Source organism: Ictalurus punctatus, chromosome 17 (assembly GCF_001660625.3).
Source record: "Ictalurus punctatus breed USDA103 chromosome 17, Coco_2.0, whole genome shotgun sequence".
NCBI classification, from domain to species: domain Eukaryota; kingdom Metazoa; phylum Chordata; class Actinopteri; order Siluriformes; family Ictaluridae; genus Ictalurus; species Ictalurus punctatus.
The window spans coordinates 17046307-17065886 of record NC_030432.2 but is presented as its reverse complement, the minus strand read 5'-3'; the positions used below and the strand labels follow the sequence as shown (position 1 = coordinate 17065886).

At 36.9% G+C, this 19580-nt stretch overlaps 2 protein-coding genes across 7 annotated transcripts in view; both read right to left on the bottom strand.

Moving 5' to 3' along the window:
• Window positions 1–7250, bottom strand: part of agmo (alkylglycerol monooxygenase) — a 49906-nt gene extending 42656 nt beyond the window's left edge. For 2 of the 6 annotated variants that reach the window (XM_053687425.1, XM_047161264.2), the window contains exon 1: window positions 6887–7248. In XM_053687425.1, the coding sequence (XP_053543400.1) occupies window positions 6887–7018 (132 nt within the window). In that variant the 5' untranslated portion in view covers window positions 7019–7248. Of the gene's footprint in view, window positions 1–6886 lie in introns of all 6 variants that reach the window. The other 4 variants (XM_017491661.3, XM_017491662.3, XM_017491664.3 and 1 more) reach the window with 4 other exon arrangements.
• A 1986-nt stretch (window positions 7251–9236) lies between these two features.
• On the bottom strand, window positions 9237–18551 carry meox2a (mesenchyme homeobox 2a). Its single transcript, XM_017490178.3, has 3 exons — window positions 17512–18551; window positions 12264–12436; window positions 9237–10225 (listed from the first exon to the last, which is right to left on the bottom strand). The coding sequence occupies exons 1-3, from the start codon at window positions 18017–18019 to the stop codon at window positions 10007–10009; spliced, it is 900 nt and encodes a 299-aa protein (XP_017345667.1). The 5' UTR covers window positions 18020–18551; the 3' UTR covers window positions 9237–10006.
• Window positions 18552–19580: the final 1029 nt, after the last annotated feature.

The window sequence follows — 19580 nt, the reverse complement described above, 5'->3', positions numbered from 1 at the left end:
ACAGTAAATGTATGTAGCCAGGAATAGTGTCAAATTAAAAATGTGGATAAATGCACTCCTAAAATCAAAATATTACTGCAAAGTGTATTTAGAGCATGTCTGTCTAACAGGCTTACAGGCTAGATTAAAGGACAGGCTGACCCAATATTCATGTTTAATATTTATACAATAATTTTTTGCTTTTATTGAATTTAATAATTGCAAGCAGTGTTCACAGGAAGGAATGACAATAATTCAGACATCATTGCACTTTTTTATTTATTTATTTATTAGCTCATTATTTCCCAGTTTAGCCATTGCCCATGCCTGTCCACTGGCTAGATTTCCTCTATTGCACAACAGCTATTAATCTGGGAAGTGCTAACACATGTTTCATCTGAGCATTGAATCTTTTCATGCTACTGCTGAAAAGATGGTATAGTTGCTGGTGGGAGTTGCCAAAGAATTATTTACAGTTAATAGAACTATTTATATTATTACTATAATACTATTACTATTATTATTTAATATTGACACTAAATGTCATTTCATAGTTTCTGTTGTATTTAAATTGCTGAAAGCATGAAATTTCAACTACCTATAAATATTTTGTTTACAACAATTTAGATGATGAACTTATAATAATATTCCACTTCACACATGTGGACTTCATGCCAGAGAAATGTCCACAGTTTTATAGCAAAATATTTTTCACTTCTGGACAAACGCCGCACTGTGAAGGGAACTGTCGAAGCAGTGCTTAAGTCCCTCAGTAATTCTCAATAATACCAATGTGCAAATATCAGTCGAGCAAGGTCTCTCACATGCACACTTAAATGTAAATACAGTCCTTACTCACTAACCCCTAATATTGACTCAGTTAGTAGTGTGTTATGGTCACTTTTCTGTCTGTGAGTAATAAAGCAATGATAATCAGTTTGTCCGAAGTTCATTCATTAACATCAATATAAGGCATTCATTCATTTATCCTTAGTAACAGCCTGGTCAGGAGTGTGATGATTTAAATTAGGCTAGTTATTTATTAAACAAAAATAATAACTGCATAAATGGGATTAAAATGCATTCCCACATATTCCTCTTGTTATGAAATTATGAACTCAAGTGAAGTTGCTGAGGTTTAGGAACTATTAGAGCCAGAATTCACACACCATGTTGACACTGCTGGCAATTTAATTCTGTTTTTGTCCTAGGTTTTTGGGGTTCCTAGTGGCATAGATTTAGGGCATAGAAAAATATTTTAAATAATAAAAATAATCAAGAAAAGCACCAAAAAAAATCAACAACACTGGATTAGGCCACACCCACTTCATCTTAAAATCCAGATACAGATACAGAGAGTGGCACTGTAAATGGATAATAAGCGCATTATGTGTATTCTACATTCCCTAGGCTTCATTTAACCTGCTGTGCATTGTGGGATTTTAGTGCGCTTGATATTCTACGCTATACTTTAAAGCATTATTATAAAACAGTAAAACTCCCCAATGAGTTTAATGAATATATTAAATAAAGTGGTGTGTTTCTGGACATAAAGTGTGTTTCATAAATTGAAACAATGATTATTGTTTGCAATTTCTGGAACCAGCTGTCAGCCAGCTAGCACATTCCAAATTTTTCCTGCTGCAATGTTAGCTGTGCTGAGAGCAAACTGGCTCAACTCGGAAAAACGTGTCAGGTCCCTGTTTGCGTTGTGGAATGTGAGACACATATGCATGCACACACACACACACTCATACACACACACACACATACACACACACACACACACACACACACACACACACACACACACTGTGAGGTACAGCAGATACAGCTTGCACTGTTCTTACTGTTTTCTTATGTTGAGCGTGTGTGTGTGTGTGTCCATGTTTAAGTCTCTTTATGAGGACCAATTTTTCCTATAATAATAGGAATATGGAAGAGTTTTTGAATATTTGATTTACAAAATCTGCAACTTCACTAAATAAATGAAAGGTAACTTTTTTGTTTACTGAGTTTAAGGTTAGGTTCATGTGTACATGAATGAAATACCCCACAAATATAGAATTACAAATGTGTGACTGTATGTGTGTGTGTGTATAAAAACACTCCAGGGCACGATATACCACTTGGGACCCCCCAACATTACACGCAGCCCCACATCTGGCTGTGGACTGCAAGTCAGCACCGCACAACCTGCAAACAGAGGTCTGTCTGTATCAATCTGGAGTTTAGTACAAACAGGATTTTCACTTATTAAAGCTACATCATATTGCATTATTACAGCCAAAGTTTTATATTGACCCAAAAGTGTCAATATAAAAAAGTAAGAAGTTTTGACTGTTTGAGGTACATTTCTACATTTCATAGTTTTTCGTCCTCATGAGGTTTTATCCCATAAAGTTTAAATTTTATCCCATAGATCACTTCTATTTGGTGGTGTGATAGTTTCTTTTATTCAGGCAGTAACATATTTTGGGCTTGTGAAAATAGTTGAGTGAATCTTAATGGTTTTATAGAAAGCTTTGTCTGTGAACGCCGATCTTGTCAGGAAAATTACATTTGTGAAGCAGATGTCGGGGTTTTTAATCTTTCTCTTTGCTTTGGGGATGATATTTTACACTAAAAGTACAAATATCAAATGATTTCATTTTGAGATCTGATCACATTTCCCATCAAAATGTGTTTTATAATAGCAGGAGGTTTCATTTTATTTACTATATTCTGACCATGGTTAAAATGATATGCAACAATACCTGACATACATGTCTTTTTCTCTTTGTGTCTTATAAAAGCCAATCCATGCACACACATGTGAACATACAGATGCATGCAGACAGGCATTAAAATAAAGTCGTTGAACAATAGTGTGCAAAGTTAATCAGTGTGTGTTTGTGGCAACATTACAACAATTCAGATCCCTGCTGTGTGGTTAATTGTCCGTTCCCAAGTGTTTATATAGGTCTATTGAAAATTAACCTTTCTACCTCAAATTATAAACATGTGTTGACTTGGTTACAGCCAAACCCAAAACACACCCACAATTAAAATTTGAGGGGGCTTTAAATGTGAGAAAGTACACAAGTTTGCAATATGCTGTGGCATCAGGCGAATTTTGACTGTAACATAAACAGTTCCAGACAGAAGAAGTCTTAATGTCTGAAAACAAAATGAATTTGATTACAATTTAGGCTAAAAAAATGGTTATAGTATGCAAAGCAATTGCAGCAGACCTCAGATAAGTTTTGGGCTGCAGGAAGAATCCTCTGCTCTTGTTCTGACGCTCAGAAACGATTTCATTTCAAACCCCATACTCACATTGCCCAGATGTGGTGTAATGATTTACGACTAGTCCACACAGCCAGCAATTACAGCTGAGATACAGATTCATTTCAAGCATTTTCTACTGTCAAAGATACGGTTGACTTTGCTTTTAGTTTTTTTTAATTGTATGCTGATCCAAAACAGCCACTGCTGGGCCCTTGATCAAGGCCCTTATCCCTCAACTGCTCCGTTACATAAATGAGATAAATGTAAGTCTCTTTGTATCTTACCATCTGATAAATGCCAAAAAATGCACGTAAACTACTGTAGAAGGTCAAAGATCTTACATTGTCATTTTCTTAGTCCTCACCATTTACTCATGCTGATGAAGTCTTTTTTAATTGCAGGTAGTATAAAAGTAGTGATAACAGACAAGTCAGCTATTTGAGTCAGTTCTGCTCACACTTCACTCTGAAGTGAATCTTTAGCATAATAAGGTTTCTTTTATCAGTTATAATCTGAACAGGAAACGTTTTTAGAATGTTTTCATATTTTCACACACCAGTTTTCTGCTACAGTTTCAGAATAGAAATACAGTCCTACTACAAAGACTAGAAGGAGGATAAAGTCCTTAATTAAAACCTTTTTTTCAGAAAATGACTCAAATTGGTGCCAATTCATTCTTGCCCATTTTAGACAATCGCATTCTTTTGATGTAGCTGTTTGTTTGTTTGTTTGTTTTTACTAATAATGGTAAAATAGTAATAATTTTACTACTATATTTAGGGATCTATAATTTTTAAATATATATTTGTTTTCTTAGTAACATGGCTATTTTACCCGTGCATCATATTCCTGTCATAATCATCAGTTTACGTCCAGTGATTTAAGAGTGCCACATTACCATGTTATCATATCATGTTGCTGCCCTCTCATGCAAATCAGCTAATACTAGAAAGCATTACACAGCATTCAGATTTCAGGTTAGATGGAACTGGCAGTATTTTAAATGCTTTAGCAACTAGATGGCCTCAAATAGCTAAATAGCCAAAGAGCAAAAGTAGTAACACTTCTGTTTAAGATTTCTTGGAGATTAACATGTAACATCGATCATATTTGCTCTGAGATAATTTCCTGTAAATAAAAGCCCTGGACTTATAGCCCTAAGCAAAGTTCAGTGTGAGCTCACACTACTATTAATGGTGTTAGGGTCAGTCAGATCTGCCATGACTGGAATAAAATGCATGAAATAAGCTATAGGTGAAAGCTCACACATATACACTGCTATGTGAGTGAACACCTTGGAAATGGCCTATGATCCACTTTCTTGGAAATTTCAACAGGTTCATTTCTCATAATACCTAGTGCAAACACTGTGATATCCCAAGTGACTTTATTCAAATACCTGTGATTATGGAGAGCCCAGGTGTGGGGGAGTTACTGATTTTCTCACCCAATTCACTATAAACCAGCCTAAACTGTAATTTATCAAATGAATGCTAAAGCACAAACCAGTACAGAAGTTGCAAATTAGAAACAAATGCAGCCTAACATGATTTGAAGAACCAAATATTAGAGGGAAAGTAAAAACCCATTCTGGCAAAACTTTTTTGCTCACTCAGTCATTTATGTAGCACTGTATGTTGCTTCCAGGTCTCTCAGGTCTTTCCTGACAGACCTCCATTAGACCAGATATTATTTGGGTGGTGGACCACTCTCATCACAGCAGAGGCACTGTTATAAAGGTGACCTCTTTGTGTCTGTGAGTGGTGCTGGTACAAGTGAATCAGACGCAGCAGCCTTGCTGGAGTTTTTAAGCAATGTGGGCCATATTTAGAGCTGGAGACTGAAGTTAAGTTATGTCAACATTTGCTTAGGTGTTATGAGTATTCAGAGTCCGGTTACTCCGTAACCTGACTCAGTATGTCAATTTTCTGGGTGCACCTTTCAGATTATGCAAATCACCTGTGTGTACTTAACACCTATGAGATTGCCAGATTTCTTCTGGTTTTCATGAGTAGACCAAAACAGGGTGTTTCAATAATATCCAGACCACTGCCTTTAAACAAAAGCACTTGTCTTTAAGCCTGAAAAAAAAAAAAAAATAAATAAAAAATTTCTTTTGCTCTCAAACAGAATACAATGTACCATAATATGATTATGTTAAGGGGTGGTTATGGCTCAGGTGGTAGAGTGGGTTGTCCACTAATCGTAGGGTTGGCCATTCGATTCCTGGCCCACATGACTCAACATACCGAAGTGTCCTTGGGCAGGACACTGAACCCCAAGTTGCTCCTGATGGCAAGTTAGCGCCTTGTATAGCAGCTCTGCTACCATTGGTGTGTGAGTGTGTGTGTGAATGGGTGAATGATACACAGTGTAAAGCGCTTTGGATAAAAGCGCTATATAAGTGCAGACCATTTACCATTTATAAATGCAAAAGACAAAAATTAAAAATAAAAAAGACTAATACAATGATACATGAATGAGCAGTGTTGAGATTTGATCTCACAACCATCTGATCAGTAGTCCAATGATTACTGATCAAAATCAAGATCAATTCTAGTATAAAATGGAGGCAATTACGGTATTAAATTCTAAATGAGCCCTGTGTATTTTAGTGTATTTTACAGGCCACTTCATTAGATACCTACCTTTCTGGTCCACCTTGTAGAGAGACCAATGAGACCAGAGGCAAAATGTTCTCATGTGTACACTGTGTTCTATGCATTTATCTATGTTAGTTTGATGACCTTAGCACTGGTGTTTGCAGTGTAGACCAGAAACAATACTTTGTCAGTGTCACTGCTGTACAGAGAATCTCCCACCACTCAATAATATCTGCTCAGTGTTGGTCCTCTGTCCACTGTTGAAAGGACACATTTTGCATAGCAATAGAGGTACTACAATCAGTAATTGCTTACAAAATGCACCTAGAGTATATGGTAGGGGAACCAGATAAAATGGCCAGTGATTATAGGTATAAGCAAGATAAGGAATATAATATGTGGTTGTAGGAAAATAATCACTTTTGAGGTGGTAACAGTAACTCCGTTTCATGTCGAATTACATTATGCCACCCCACTGTTGATTATTTTCCTATAACAGCAAATCCTGAAGTGTTTTATTCCTTTTGTATCACCTCAAATTACACTTTCAATAGCAGTGATTCTAACATGGGGCTTTGGGACACCCAGGGGTCCATGAAGGGCAACCAGGGGGTCTGTGAATTTATTTATTTATTTATAGTGGTGGAAATCATAACCCATTGTTATCAAAGTTATATAATAATTAATAGGTTTGTATTGTTATTAGTTGGTTTGGCTTGTCCCTTGAATTGAATGGGTTTAATCCAAACCTATAAATAATGTCAGTTTATAACTGGTGTGTTCTATGGGTGGAAAGTTCTCTAATGGCAAATGAATAGATCAAATACTATTGCACACATTTAAATAATGAGTAAATAACACATTTAAACAACTATTTCAATAGTTGGATTATGTTTATAATGTGAATTAATTTCACAGTTATAGGAGTTGCTAACTATAAAAAGTTTAAGAAACTGGTAGAATGGCCTTATACTGCAGAAGGCGATGGCATGCGTGTGTGCAAGCCGGTGTTGTAGTATGAAAACTTAACCTACCTGTTTGACATATTGCGGAACCTGCTCTACTTCCGCAAACAACGTCTCGTTGGGGGACATGAGGTAGAAGAGCATGCGAGTCCCCTGAGAGAAGGACACAATGGTGTCGTCCCTGTCCTCCACCTGCGCCATGCTGTGTTTTCAGTGTGTGTGTGTGTGTGTGTGAGAGAGAGAGAGAGAGAGAGAGAGAGAGAGAGAGAGAGAGAGAGAGAGAGAGAGAGTATGAGCGGCTGCTGTGTTCACAAACACCGAGCTGACTTTTGTCCTCCAGGGGGAATGTTTGCGGTGCGACTCTGAGAGATAGGATGTGATCAAATCCCCATATTTATCAAGATATTCAAGGACACATGGATCAGAAGTAACTCTGACACTGAACTCAGCTATCTGAACTTCCGCTTCTTAAAAGATTAATATTATACAAGAATTGCGTAACTCCAGATGGCCTACATAAAGTGCATATGACAGGCTGTAAAAAAAAAAAAAAAAGAAGAAAAGAAAAGAAAAAAAGAAAAGAAACTATAACATCAAACATTGGCTAAGAATAATGTCGATTCAAAACCATTTGTATCAGATCCTATTAACACCTTAGCAACTTTTCTAGTTGTTTTTAAATTGCTGTATATAAAATTAGTTAACTTCTTAAACATCTAAATCTTAATAGTGGCATTTTTTTTTGGCTTAGAACTATAACTAAATACTATACAACTATAACTATAATTTTAATAGTCATTGATAGTTGTTGATGATCTCCACTGTAATCACATCAGTAGAACAAAAGAAAACGTGGGCAGTGGTGGCTCAGCAGTTAAGACGGTAGTTCTAGAACAATAGACCAACTATGAGCTCTACCATGAATGTAATTTACATGTATGGTATTTGGCAGATACCCTTATCCAGAGCAGTTGAGGGTTAAGGGCCTTTCACAAGGGCCCAGCAGTGGCAGCTTGGTAGTACTGGGATTTTAATTCATGAGCTTCCTCCAGTAGTCTAACTGAGCTACCACTACCACCGCCCTGTCCTGAATATTGACAAACTCCAGGAGTCCAATTGATTTGGACAGATTTTCCCTCATATCCAACAATTTTCTTTCTGCTCTTTTTGTTCTGGTTTCACCTGATTTGTGTGACACACACACACACACACACACACGACACACAGAGTGTATGACAATGCACAGTTACATTCTAGAAAGAAAAAACAAGAGAGGTGAGTGAGTTATTAAATGAAAACAGAAAACTCTAGTAATAAATCAGTCTATATTCTTATGTGTCAGAATTCACAAGTATTATACATTGCATGAGACCTTTTATATTATTTCAGAAATGAAATGAAATTAAGTTAAGTTAATGAATTCCCTATTGAACTCAATGACAATAACTTCTAACGTAACATTTAAGAAAAAAAATTGAAAGCAGTATCATTTATTTTTCAACTGTATTGTGAACTAAAATCAAGAACTACAGTAAAAGGCTATTTGGAGTCATTACCTCATCACTGGTCATGTCCCCAAGGTCACAAAAAGAATGCATATCCTGTTAAGGTACCTCATTCACGTCAGCAGGAACATCTCGGCACATTTCGGAGAAGCATTAAGTGAGTAGGCCTGTTTTTTGGCTCAGACCATTTTTACAATATTACTTTTCCGGTTAAAGGAACGCTTCCTCAAAACAAAAAAGACTGGGTTACAGGACTAAAATCATGCCATAAAGTGCACAGTGTACCACAGCTCAAACCTAAATGATACATTTCAATTGACCAACATGCTGATAAGTAGTTATACAGCCATACAGTTTTAATCTTCACTGTTTGCATCTATGCAGTGCTCCATGCGATACTTCCTTCACACTTTGCTTTTACTGTTTATTTTTCTTCTTTTCTTCTTCTCTGTTTATTTTATTTTTTTTAGTTTCTGCTAATTGAAACTAAACCACCAAACATCCATGTGGTTCTTGTGGCCGACGCGCTCGATTCAGTGTCTTGGTGGGCGAACCTGTGTTTAGATACTGTGATTTTCTTTACAAATTAAGATGCATGCTCACATTGTGGCGAGACAAGTTGGATCCCATAACAATATCTGAAATGCACTTTTGTAATAGAATATGATCCATTTGCACACTTCCTTTTAGGCCTCTGGCAGAAGTCCTGACCCTGCCTAGCGGAGATACTGAGTTTAGCATTCTCTCTAGAGCTAGTGCACTGCTGCTTCCTCAATGATTTATTCATGTTAGCCACACTCTCCATCCTGGCATAAATTAGCCATAATGAGGCACAGACAGGATCACACAAAGCAGTCAAAATCCATTTGCTGTTGATCATGGTTTAGGCCAAGTTTGCAGACAAAACTACAGACTGAAAAAAAAAGCTAACAACATTTTTATTTATGATGAAAATAGCAGACGTGAGATGGGTGGTAAGAAAATAGTCATACTGATATTTACACAAATTTAAAAGTGAAAATAAAGGGGGTTTTTTTCTTTCTTTTTTTTTTTTTTTTTTGCTTCTTGCACAATCTAGATTGAATCCTAATTTTGTATACATTGAGACTTGTCGAATATACAGTATAAACAAATTAATGATGGTTTAAACCAAAGCATAGACCCACTTTGTAACACAAGGCATGTTTTATGGAATGTTCAACATTTTGACCAAATTAGAAATAACATTTTAACACTGACAAGTCCCACATTCCTTTTTTAATGAAACCCTGTAGGCATGTAACGTATTTATACTTCCCAACTCTTACAATATTCCACTTGTAAACTGTTTAACTGTTCATTTACAGCAAGGCACTTTGTTGTTCTTGTTGTTGATTTTCTTAGTAAAGCACATGCACATATTTTACATAATCATAAGTCTGTTTAAAAAAAAAAATGTCAGTCCTTTGTACATATGTGCATGTATTTTGAGCACTGTCATTCAGCTATCAGCTACCAAAAATCCTTATAGGGACATTCCTTCTACTCCTCTAGGTCTTCCAGTTGTGGTTTGTAATGAAGCCAATGGAGATTAAAGGTCCTGGACTGCTGACCCAATATGCGGCTCCTCTTCATAAATAGCAACTGTGATAGCACTAGGGTATGATAGGACCCCAGTTTTGCATTCAGGGGCATCATCTTCATATCATAATTGAGCATGCTCAGAGCTCTGATCGCTATCATGGCTGTCCTCGTTAATCAGTGAGTCTGCTCTGTGGTGGAGTCCGACGATGCCTGAAAACTCCGAAGGCAGCAAAGTCCCCTTTTTCACATGCACCAGTTCCTTCTCCCTTGCCACCACCCCCTGCTGTCCACCCTTCACTCGCTTCCACTTCATCCGTCTGTTCTGAAACCATACTTTCACCTGGAGAGGGGAAAAAAACAACTCTGAAAATACACAACAGACTCAGTAAATTCTAGGAGTGAATGCTGAACAGTGTGCTGTGCCATATGGTTTGCTGATGAGTTTTCATTTTGGCATAGTACTGTATGAGCTATCTACACAACATCCATGACTCACCAACCACAAGTAAGCTAGTAACATTTGGTCAGTGAACAGTTGCTTATTTAACATGATCACATGAGTATGTGCTATTTATTTCTGCAGGTTGATATGCAAAATTTGCTAATGCGGTCTGTTAAAGCTATTTAAACAAACAACAGTGAGAGTAAAAGACTAAGACTTGAAAATGATCTTTCTGCTAGACGTCTAGATTTAGGCAGTGACTGGTGCGGGTCTAGACATTTCAGCAAAGATCGTCCAAAAACACAATATTTAGCATACCAAGTTGGACATTATATTTATGTGAGACAATGTAAGTCATCTCAATAGACTTTCATGGATGCCCCTAGTCAGTTGGGACTCACTTGGTAAGATACTACCATTACCCAAAATGGACTGTTTCCATATTAGTGATAATAAATTGTCAGAGTGCATCTGTTCAGTTGTATCAAATGCTTCCCTTATTTCCTTTCCTGACAAGTGGGGGCAATCATTTACATTTCCGGGGATGATGAGTAAGCAGTTTCTTAAATGGCCACCACTATGTGAAGGAGGCTTCACTGGTCATGAACGTTGGTGCCTAGGGGCCAGATCAGACTGTGCTAAAATTTATTTTTGGTGGGTCATGATGCGGATAAAATGAGTCATGTGATGTGGCTGTCATCCTACTTCGCAAATGTTGGTGTTTGCTCCTGGGCAGCAAATGCAGTGCTATTGATCCTAATGGATTCCTCAGACAGTTTTCACAAATAAACCCAAATGAGAACATTCAATATTGATCACTGTTGAGGGATGTTTTGTCTCCTATAGGCAAATACTAAGCTAACAGACAAAACAAACCTAGCTGTTTTGATGACATATTTTAGAATCAAACATAATCTTGGTAACATTGGGGTTAATGGTGTGTGTATTCCTTGTGATAAAACTTGCCATATGATTTGCCACTTGTGGCCCTTGCTGTCACGACTGTTCTTAAAATACATCTGCAAGCTTTGCACTTTTGCCCACAGCACGGAGAGCTCTCCACGTCACTCCTGACAGGTTTGAGTACTTATTACGTCTTCTTAGTATCCCATCAGGCAGTCAGTCCTTCTAAAAATGTAATCTGAGTAAGCTAGGACACTAGCTGTTACAATTATATTTAAAGATATTATGACTAACGCATGGTATTATTACTACTTTTGCTGTTATTATTATGTAATTAGTGAATAGTGGCTGCAGTACAGTGATAATTGTCCAGAGATTTCATGGCCTACTTCAGTAGTTGCTGGTTCACACAGGGATCACATAGCAAGAAGGGGTTTGTTTACTCCGTCGTGTGGCAAGGTTAATGTTATGCTGAGGGAATGTGACCCCAGAAAAAGTGCCTAAATCTGAGACTTCAGATGTCAAACCCTCACTGCGAGCTGTGCTAAAGAGCCGTTGAGACTTGGAGAGAGGTTTTTTTTTTTTCTTTAAGATTTATTCATTAAAGTTTGATAAGGAAGGATAATTGAGACTGGGTTTAAATTCTGAATGTTTTGCACAATATCAGTGTTTAAATGATTCAGAACCATGATATTTGATCAGATCTTTTCAGATATCTCAGTTTCCCTCACACCAATTAGATTGTCCCACAATATTTATTTGGCTACACAGAAGGTCTTCCTACGCAGAACAATTTGGGAGATTGTGCAGGAAGTGCTTAACTACACGAGCATATCCTTAGCCTGCCTCCATTTCTTCACTATAGCCTGATGAAGGGACCTTGCTGAAACATCTGGAATATGATAGTCCCCATGATAATATCTGTCCACAGACACAGCAGCATGGAGAAGCACGCAAACTGAATACTAAATTCAACACTTTAGTTTTAGACGAAATGCTGAATGTTCAGGCTTGAGGTTGCATGTTGTCATACCTGCCTTTCCGTCAGGTCCAAGTTTACCGCTATTTCATAACGCCTCAGTCGGGTCAAATAGTTGTGATGGGCGAATTCTGCCTCGAGCTCCCGGATCTGTTCTTTAGTGAAGGCGGTCCTTTCCTTCCGGGGCTTGCTACTCGTGTCCGATTTGTAATTTCCATCCTGGGACTCTGGAGGGAAGCAAAAGAGAAGAAAAATATTTCCACTTGATATATAAAAACCAGAATTTCCAAGTGATGCTAAATGACTATAGAGTTTCCATTTCCATATCACAAGGCATTAATACCTTCTCAGAAACTGGTGTAAAAGGGATTTCTGCCTTGTGACATTGTGGTTGACATAAAATGCCATCGTTAATAAAAGTAGGGCAAGCACTGCAGTGTTTTATAGCACTGACGTTCTCGATGGTGATGGTTCATATTCTGGCTGCTGGACCTCTCACAATGTGTTCACTCTTAACAAAAGCCTTTTCCAATGTGGAGTTCATTTGTCTAACTCTTAATGAATTTAGGGACCTTTAAAGTTTTAATATGGAATAAAACAAGTCTGGATAACGTGTAAAAATATGGTTCTTTACTTTATTTACCTCAGCATTTTACAGGCTTCTTCCCTATATGACTCACAAGCTATAATAAATTTCAGTTGTGTTAATGTCTCTGTCGTTCTCTCTTTGTTACATTTCACTCTCCCATATGTATATGTGGAATTACCATTTAAGATTTAAGCTTCTATATTATTTGGCTATTGAGTTAGTACTTATGACAAACGTTGGACTGGAAAACTCGGAGCGAAAGACGAAAAGTTGTCCCAAGAAATTTTGACCTCTGCTGTTTTTACACCGCAATGAAGAAATTCAGTTCTTGGTGTTTGTTTTATTGGTAGAAACAGAGAACTGTTTGTCCTTCTCATGACTAGATCTTGCGGTATGTTTTTAAGGCTATGCCTCAGTGGCAAATTGCACATCAAGGCAACAAAACCTCCGGTCTGTGCTAATCCAACTGGCAATCCTAAACCCAGCTGTAAATAGAGCCCACTTTAACGAGGCCCCATCCACAAGCCATGGGAACAACTCTACTATTTCAACACACACATATTTCCAAAAGGAACTGATTTCAAATATATACTATTTTGGGGTGAACAGCACTTCCTATTGCGTTTGGCTAGATGGTGAAAGTGTGCAATTAAAAAAAAAAAAAAAAAAGTTTATGAAGATTGGGGAAATGTGCTTTTGTCCAGTATAAAATCTTTAGTTATTTATATTTAAAAATCAGAGCAATTTGCACTATTAATTTTGTAGAAAAAGTTAGTTTTTAAAATATGTTATACAGTATGTATGAAACTGAACAAAATCCAACCACCTTTGTATGTTTGTACTAAAAACAATAAACAAACAAACAAACAAACAAACAAACAAATAAGATCACATTCTTCTTATAGCAGAAACTAAATAATTAGACAGACAAAGGTCATGAAATTATGAAAAAGACTGCCAGAAGTGCACTTTACAGGCTTTCTACAGAGATCAGGCAAAGTCTACTGTGGAACTACTGATTTCTTACACCATTTCCATTCTGCACGGCCCATTTCATCAGTCGCATTTCTCTGTGACCTCTGTAAGCGCTCGGAGTGGTCTGTAATTTTAGCAGGACTTCGTTGGCTGCTGGGCGTCTGGCTGTGTTTGCCTCTGATTGAGGCCTGGAGAAAGCCAGTTACTGTGGGCTAAACACAGCCATTGTGGAAGAAGAAAGACTAACATGTGAAGTTGTTTGCGAACAGCTCCACAACTTAAAGCAACTTTTCCCCAGCTTTACGATACAGCGGCTACACCGCAGCAATTAGGTCTGCGCCTTAACTTTCATCTCACTTCAAAAACACAAGCAGCGCTGGAAAAAAAATGCAGTGTTTTTGCTGTGACAGTCTGCGTGTCTGGATGATTTTTGAAGTTCTCTGCACTACATTAGTTAGAAATGATTTATCATTTATTTGTCATTAATTATATCACAAAGTGTCATTATTACTGAGATTGATTTCAGATACAAGACGTTAACTGAAAACAAATGTGTCAAATAGTCATTTGTTTCCAGATTTGTTTTAGTTTAGTGTTGTATATGGATCAGCTGCCCAGCACTGAATTCCGTTGTGAAGAAGTAAAGATTTATTAAAGAAATTCTGACACTGTAGTATGCATCCAGATGTCCCAATGTGGAAATAGTTTATCTGGCCTAATAATATGGTGACATTGAGTACAAACTCGCTTGTACAAGCCTTAAATCATTTATTTTTTTATTTATCCCCCAGCCAGAATGGATCATAATTACTTTTCAGCATGTAGGAAGCTTTACATGTTATATCCAAGTCACATTTTAGCTATTCCAGTTTATTCTTGTCTATAGTTAGCAAATGACAGTATGCAGATATCAGCACGAACAATATAAAGTATTCTTTTGTAAAAATAAATAAATAAATAAATAATACTAAAATAATAATAATAATAATAATAATGATGATGATAATAATAATAATAATAATAATAATAAATACAAATAAAATTAAAATATAAAATATGTCTATGAAAATTCCCAAAGCTTGCTTAAAAGTGACCAGAATAAATAAACGTCCATGATGCCAAAAAAAAAAGGTTTCACCTTATATTGAAAATCTAAGCGAGAGAGTGAGGGGGTTGGGGGCTGGGTTAAGGCCCAGTTTTTAAAAAACAAGAGGTCAGTAGTGTTACTGAGTGAAACTGACAAGCCAACCATTACAGCTCCACAAGAAAAATATTAGAGTTTGCTGTTGTTTTCTTTGGACTGTCTTAATGAATAAAGTCACATATAGAAGATGAAACTCAGTCACAAAAAATTAATGCAGTATCTTAATTGATTTTCTTCAAGACATCAGACTTCATAAAGTGTAATTCTATAGGTCAAATTATATAAGTGAACCACCAATGAAAATACTTAAGCATTTTCTAGGAATTGAAAGTGAAGCATTACATAGTTCCCAGCATCTAAATTGGATGTGATCTTAATTAGACTGCTGTCACATCTTTGAATTGAACAGTGAGTATTAGAAATGCAGTTGTGCTCATAATCTACATATAGTTCCCCAGAGTCCTATTAGAACCAGCAGAAAATCACAGTTGATAATGTTAGCAGCCATTTGTCAGATATAAATCTGCCGTACTACATGCTGAACTACAGGAGAGCAAAGAAGGTCATTTCAGAGGGGAAATCTCAATCAATGCTCACTACAGCCCTTCCACCTACAGCCAGTTTATGTACAGCATGCCTAATTAAACCTACAAAGGGCCAGAAGAACACTTATTCCATAAACACAGAAGAGTTAGTTATTATATATCAATCCAAAGGAAAATATTATGACTTAGATATACAAATAAACATGTACAGTATACTCTGTGTATAAATATATATATATATATATATATATATATATATATATATATATATATATATATATATATACATACAAATTCAAATAAAAATTTTATTTGTCACACACACAACTATACACAGTGCGATGTGTAGTGAAATGCTTTTTTACGACTGTCCTTCACATAAAATGGAATTTACATAGACTTAAATAGACATATATGCTCAGTTAGTAGCAAGAAAATTACCTCCACTGGTCAAATGATTATTTTAGGAACATTAGGGAAATTGTTGGATATTGTCAATCAATAAAGATTAGGTCCAAGCTAGACACTGATATTTTATGCTAAAATTTCTATGTGTATTTTAGACTGCATATTATAATTGACATTAAGCATAAAGGAGTTGTAGATTCATTTAAAAGAAAAGTCTTTTAAGTCTAAATCTTACATTTTGTGCCTGTACAAATAGTGTTTCTAATGCATATTTGCTCTGTTTCAAATGTTAGTAATGTATATTAGCTCTATGTATCGATTTTCAGATTGACATATAAACAGTAATCACAATTTACTGTTACTGAAAACACCTGCTGTTTCATTTCATTCAGTGGGGCTTATGAGCTGGAAAAAGAGAATGTAAAAGCCCTAACGTCCTATTAATAACATTGTAAATTAACTACTCGACGCATACTTACTGCTGAAATAAATGCTAAAATAACTAAATAAATAGATAAATAAATAAATAAATGCTCAAATATTTTGTTTTATTATAACAGCAACAACAACAATAATAATAATAATAATAATAATAATAATAATAATAATAATAATAATAATAATAATAATAATAATAATATGTGAGGAAAAAATTACAACTGAAATATGTGACATTAAAGCCTATTAGATACTACTGAACTTTTTTATAGATATTTTCTCTAAGCACCTTAAATATATTTTCTACTTCTCCAATTCTGACATCACAAAATAAAATTAAAAAATTTAAAAATCCAGATAATGCTTTGCATACTCTGAGTCTACCCTCTCTCATCTCTCTATAGGTGCTGCTGTTCTCTCCTTTGCAATCCTTGAAATCCCTGATTATCTGTGATTTTATTTATTTATTTATTTATTTATTTTACAGTATGCCTAATTTTCTGCTCCCTAAAAAGTGCAGAGACGAAACAGATGGTGTGTAAAGTGAAACATACGAACAGTCGAATGCCCACACAGAGTTATAGACTGGCCTTTGCTCCTGGCTCTAGTCAAAATAATTGCTTCTGTGCGTGTCAGCCAACACCTACAAAAGTCTCTCTCGCAAAAATACAGCTCCACATTTCCGAGCAGCAGGAGACTAATTTTCCAAAAATGCTACTACAGAACCGAGTCTGAATAATCCCACAGCCTGCTACAATGTGTTAATAGCCACTGAGTCATGAAAGGAAAGGTAACGAAGGGAAAAGCTTCCGATCCTGTGTTTCTCTTTATGATAAACATTTGCGTATGTAAAAAGTAGTTTTATATATATATATATATATATATATATATATATATATATATATATATATATATATATATACATATATATATATATATATATATATTCAAAGTTCCCAAGATTAATCTGTCAGTAAATATATATATATATATATATATATATATATATATATATATATATATATATATATATATATATATATATATATATGTATATATAATTTTTTTTCTTTTCAAAAATAATAACATTTTAGCAGTACTGAGTATTTAGTGTAATTTTGAGCATTTCACAATCATTAAAATGAATATTTTAATATACACTATGCTAAATATTTTACAGTCTGACTTCATGCAGTCTCGTACCTGAACTATCACTCCTTCTTTTTCCGTTCCTCTTCTCTGCCTCTGCTGGAGACAGCGTATGACGCCCAAAGTCGCCACCAGGCAGACAGGAGACCCCTGAGGGCACAGCTCCACCAAGACTGGGTGTACTGGCACAGAGACTCGGGCCACCAGGTGCCATATCTGAGGAGCCCGAGTCCGTCCCTGCCATTCCCAGGCCTAAGCGCACATTGCTATTTGACACACTGGACATTTGGGGTATGTGCCAGCTGCCTTGCTGTGGTTGGGGTGTTACAGGGTGATGTTGCTGGGTAATTTGGAGTCCACGCTGGTGCCCATGCCCTCCGAAGAGCCCATCCTCGCCCGGGTAACAGCTGACCACACAAGAGGGAGAGGAGGACGAGGAAGAGGATGAGAGGTCAGGGTAGGCCGAAAGGTGCTCGGAGCGGCTGTGCAGGGCGAAGGCCGGGTGCAGGGCCTGAGGAGGAGTGTGGGGGCCACGCAGGCAGCCAAAAAGTGTGTGATCCATCGCAAGCGAAAAATGAACTTTATCTCCGCACAACAAACACAGCAAACGTCAAAAATTAATAAACCAATTCCCACTCCTTCATAAAAGATGTCCTGGAAAAAAGCTCAAGAAGTATATGTACATGTGTGTGCATGTGTGTGTGTGTGTGCATCTAAGCATGCCCATGTGTGTGTGATAATCCAGAGCGTGCGGCGGGCGCGAGCTGCCAGGCGGCGTTGAATAAACAGCAGCAGCAGCTGAGCCGAGCAGGAGCAGGAGCTCAGATGACGGCCTGGAGGAGAGTGCAGAGGAGATGGGAGTGGTAGGAGCTTCCTGCCATTGCTCAGAGTTGGGGCTATGGGCTTTGGGCTGGGGCTTCCAGATGCATGCTGGGCGGGGAGCCCATGCAAGGGGGGGTGTTATAAATAGAGCTGTAATGTGAGAGGGAGGCTGGGTCAGAAAACCCACGCTGCCACTACTGACCACATCCACATGACAGACCCAGTATAATATACAGCTAGATAAATGTACAGCCACAGCTCAGGAAGTTCATCTCCAACCTTGTGATTTTGACCTGTAGTGCCCTCTCTTTGTCCTTGTATTCTTTAGCTATTATTTCAGAACAGGAGATAAGTAGAAAAGGACATGAAAGCCAGAAGGAAAGCATGAGTGTTAACACACAGTTTGGCAATATTCCGTACCCTCTTACCTCACTGTAGAGATGATTTACACAGCAGGGGATCATTGCTGAAGTACTGCTGACTGTAAATATTCACCATAAAGTGTTAAAGACAGTTATTCAAGCAATCTACACCTCCGGTGATGACTGTGCATGCAACTGGTTTTGGAAAAGGATCTGCAGAAGATAATAAAAACCACTGGATTTTAACCCCAAAATTGTTTTACATGTTCTTCTTTATTTCTATACGCTCTTTTCTACTATCCATACATTCTACAGTATATGATTACTACTATAGTCAATACCAGTCTTGAATCTGCCATTTTACAAAAATGGGTTTTTCGGCAGTATAGATTAAAATATTCAACCAAAAGGTTCATTTAAAGGCGTTTGTTAGAGAATCAGTTTGTGAATCAGTTGGAAGTGTGAATTATACACTGGCATATTTCCCCCCTTGTGTGACTGACCAGGCATTTTATCCATAATATTTTTCCTTTAATGATGAATGCATGTGTAATAAAGGAGTCAAGCCTTAGAAAATATTAACAGTTAACAAAACAGTAACAGTGTTCAAAAGTTCTGACTCAGCTGCAAAAACATATTTTAGTGCTGACTATTATTTAATACAGTATGTGTCATTTCAATAACCTTTAACCTCACTGACTAACTTTCAGTAAGTCACTTTCTTTATCCTGGTCAGGGACAGATTGGAACCCAGAAGCATGAGGCAGAAATACACCCTGGATGGGACGGCAGGCCATCACAGGGCACTATGCACACACACACACACACACACACACACACACACACACACACACACACACACACACACACACACACACACACACACACACATTCACACATAAGGGCAATCTAGTTTAGCTAATTCTCACACTTGCATGT

What these genes read in the sequence shown, in the direction of transcription:
- meox2a (XM_017490178.3), bottom strand. Translation starts at nt 18,019, where the DNA reads ATGGATCACACACTTTTTGGCTGCCTGCGTGGCCCCCACACTCCTCCT. An exon ending in AAGAAGGAGTGATAGTTCAG is followed by an intron (nt 12,437 to 17,511) that starts GTACGAGACTGC and finishes GCTTCCCTCCAG; the next exon opens with AGTCCCAGGATGGAAATTAC. An exon ending in TGGACCTGACGGAAAGGCAG is followed by an intron (nt 10,226 to 12,263) that starts GTATGACAACAT and finishes TCCCCTCTCCAG; the next exon opens with GTGAAAGTATGGTTTCAGAA.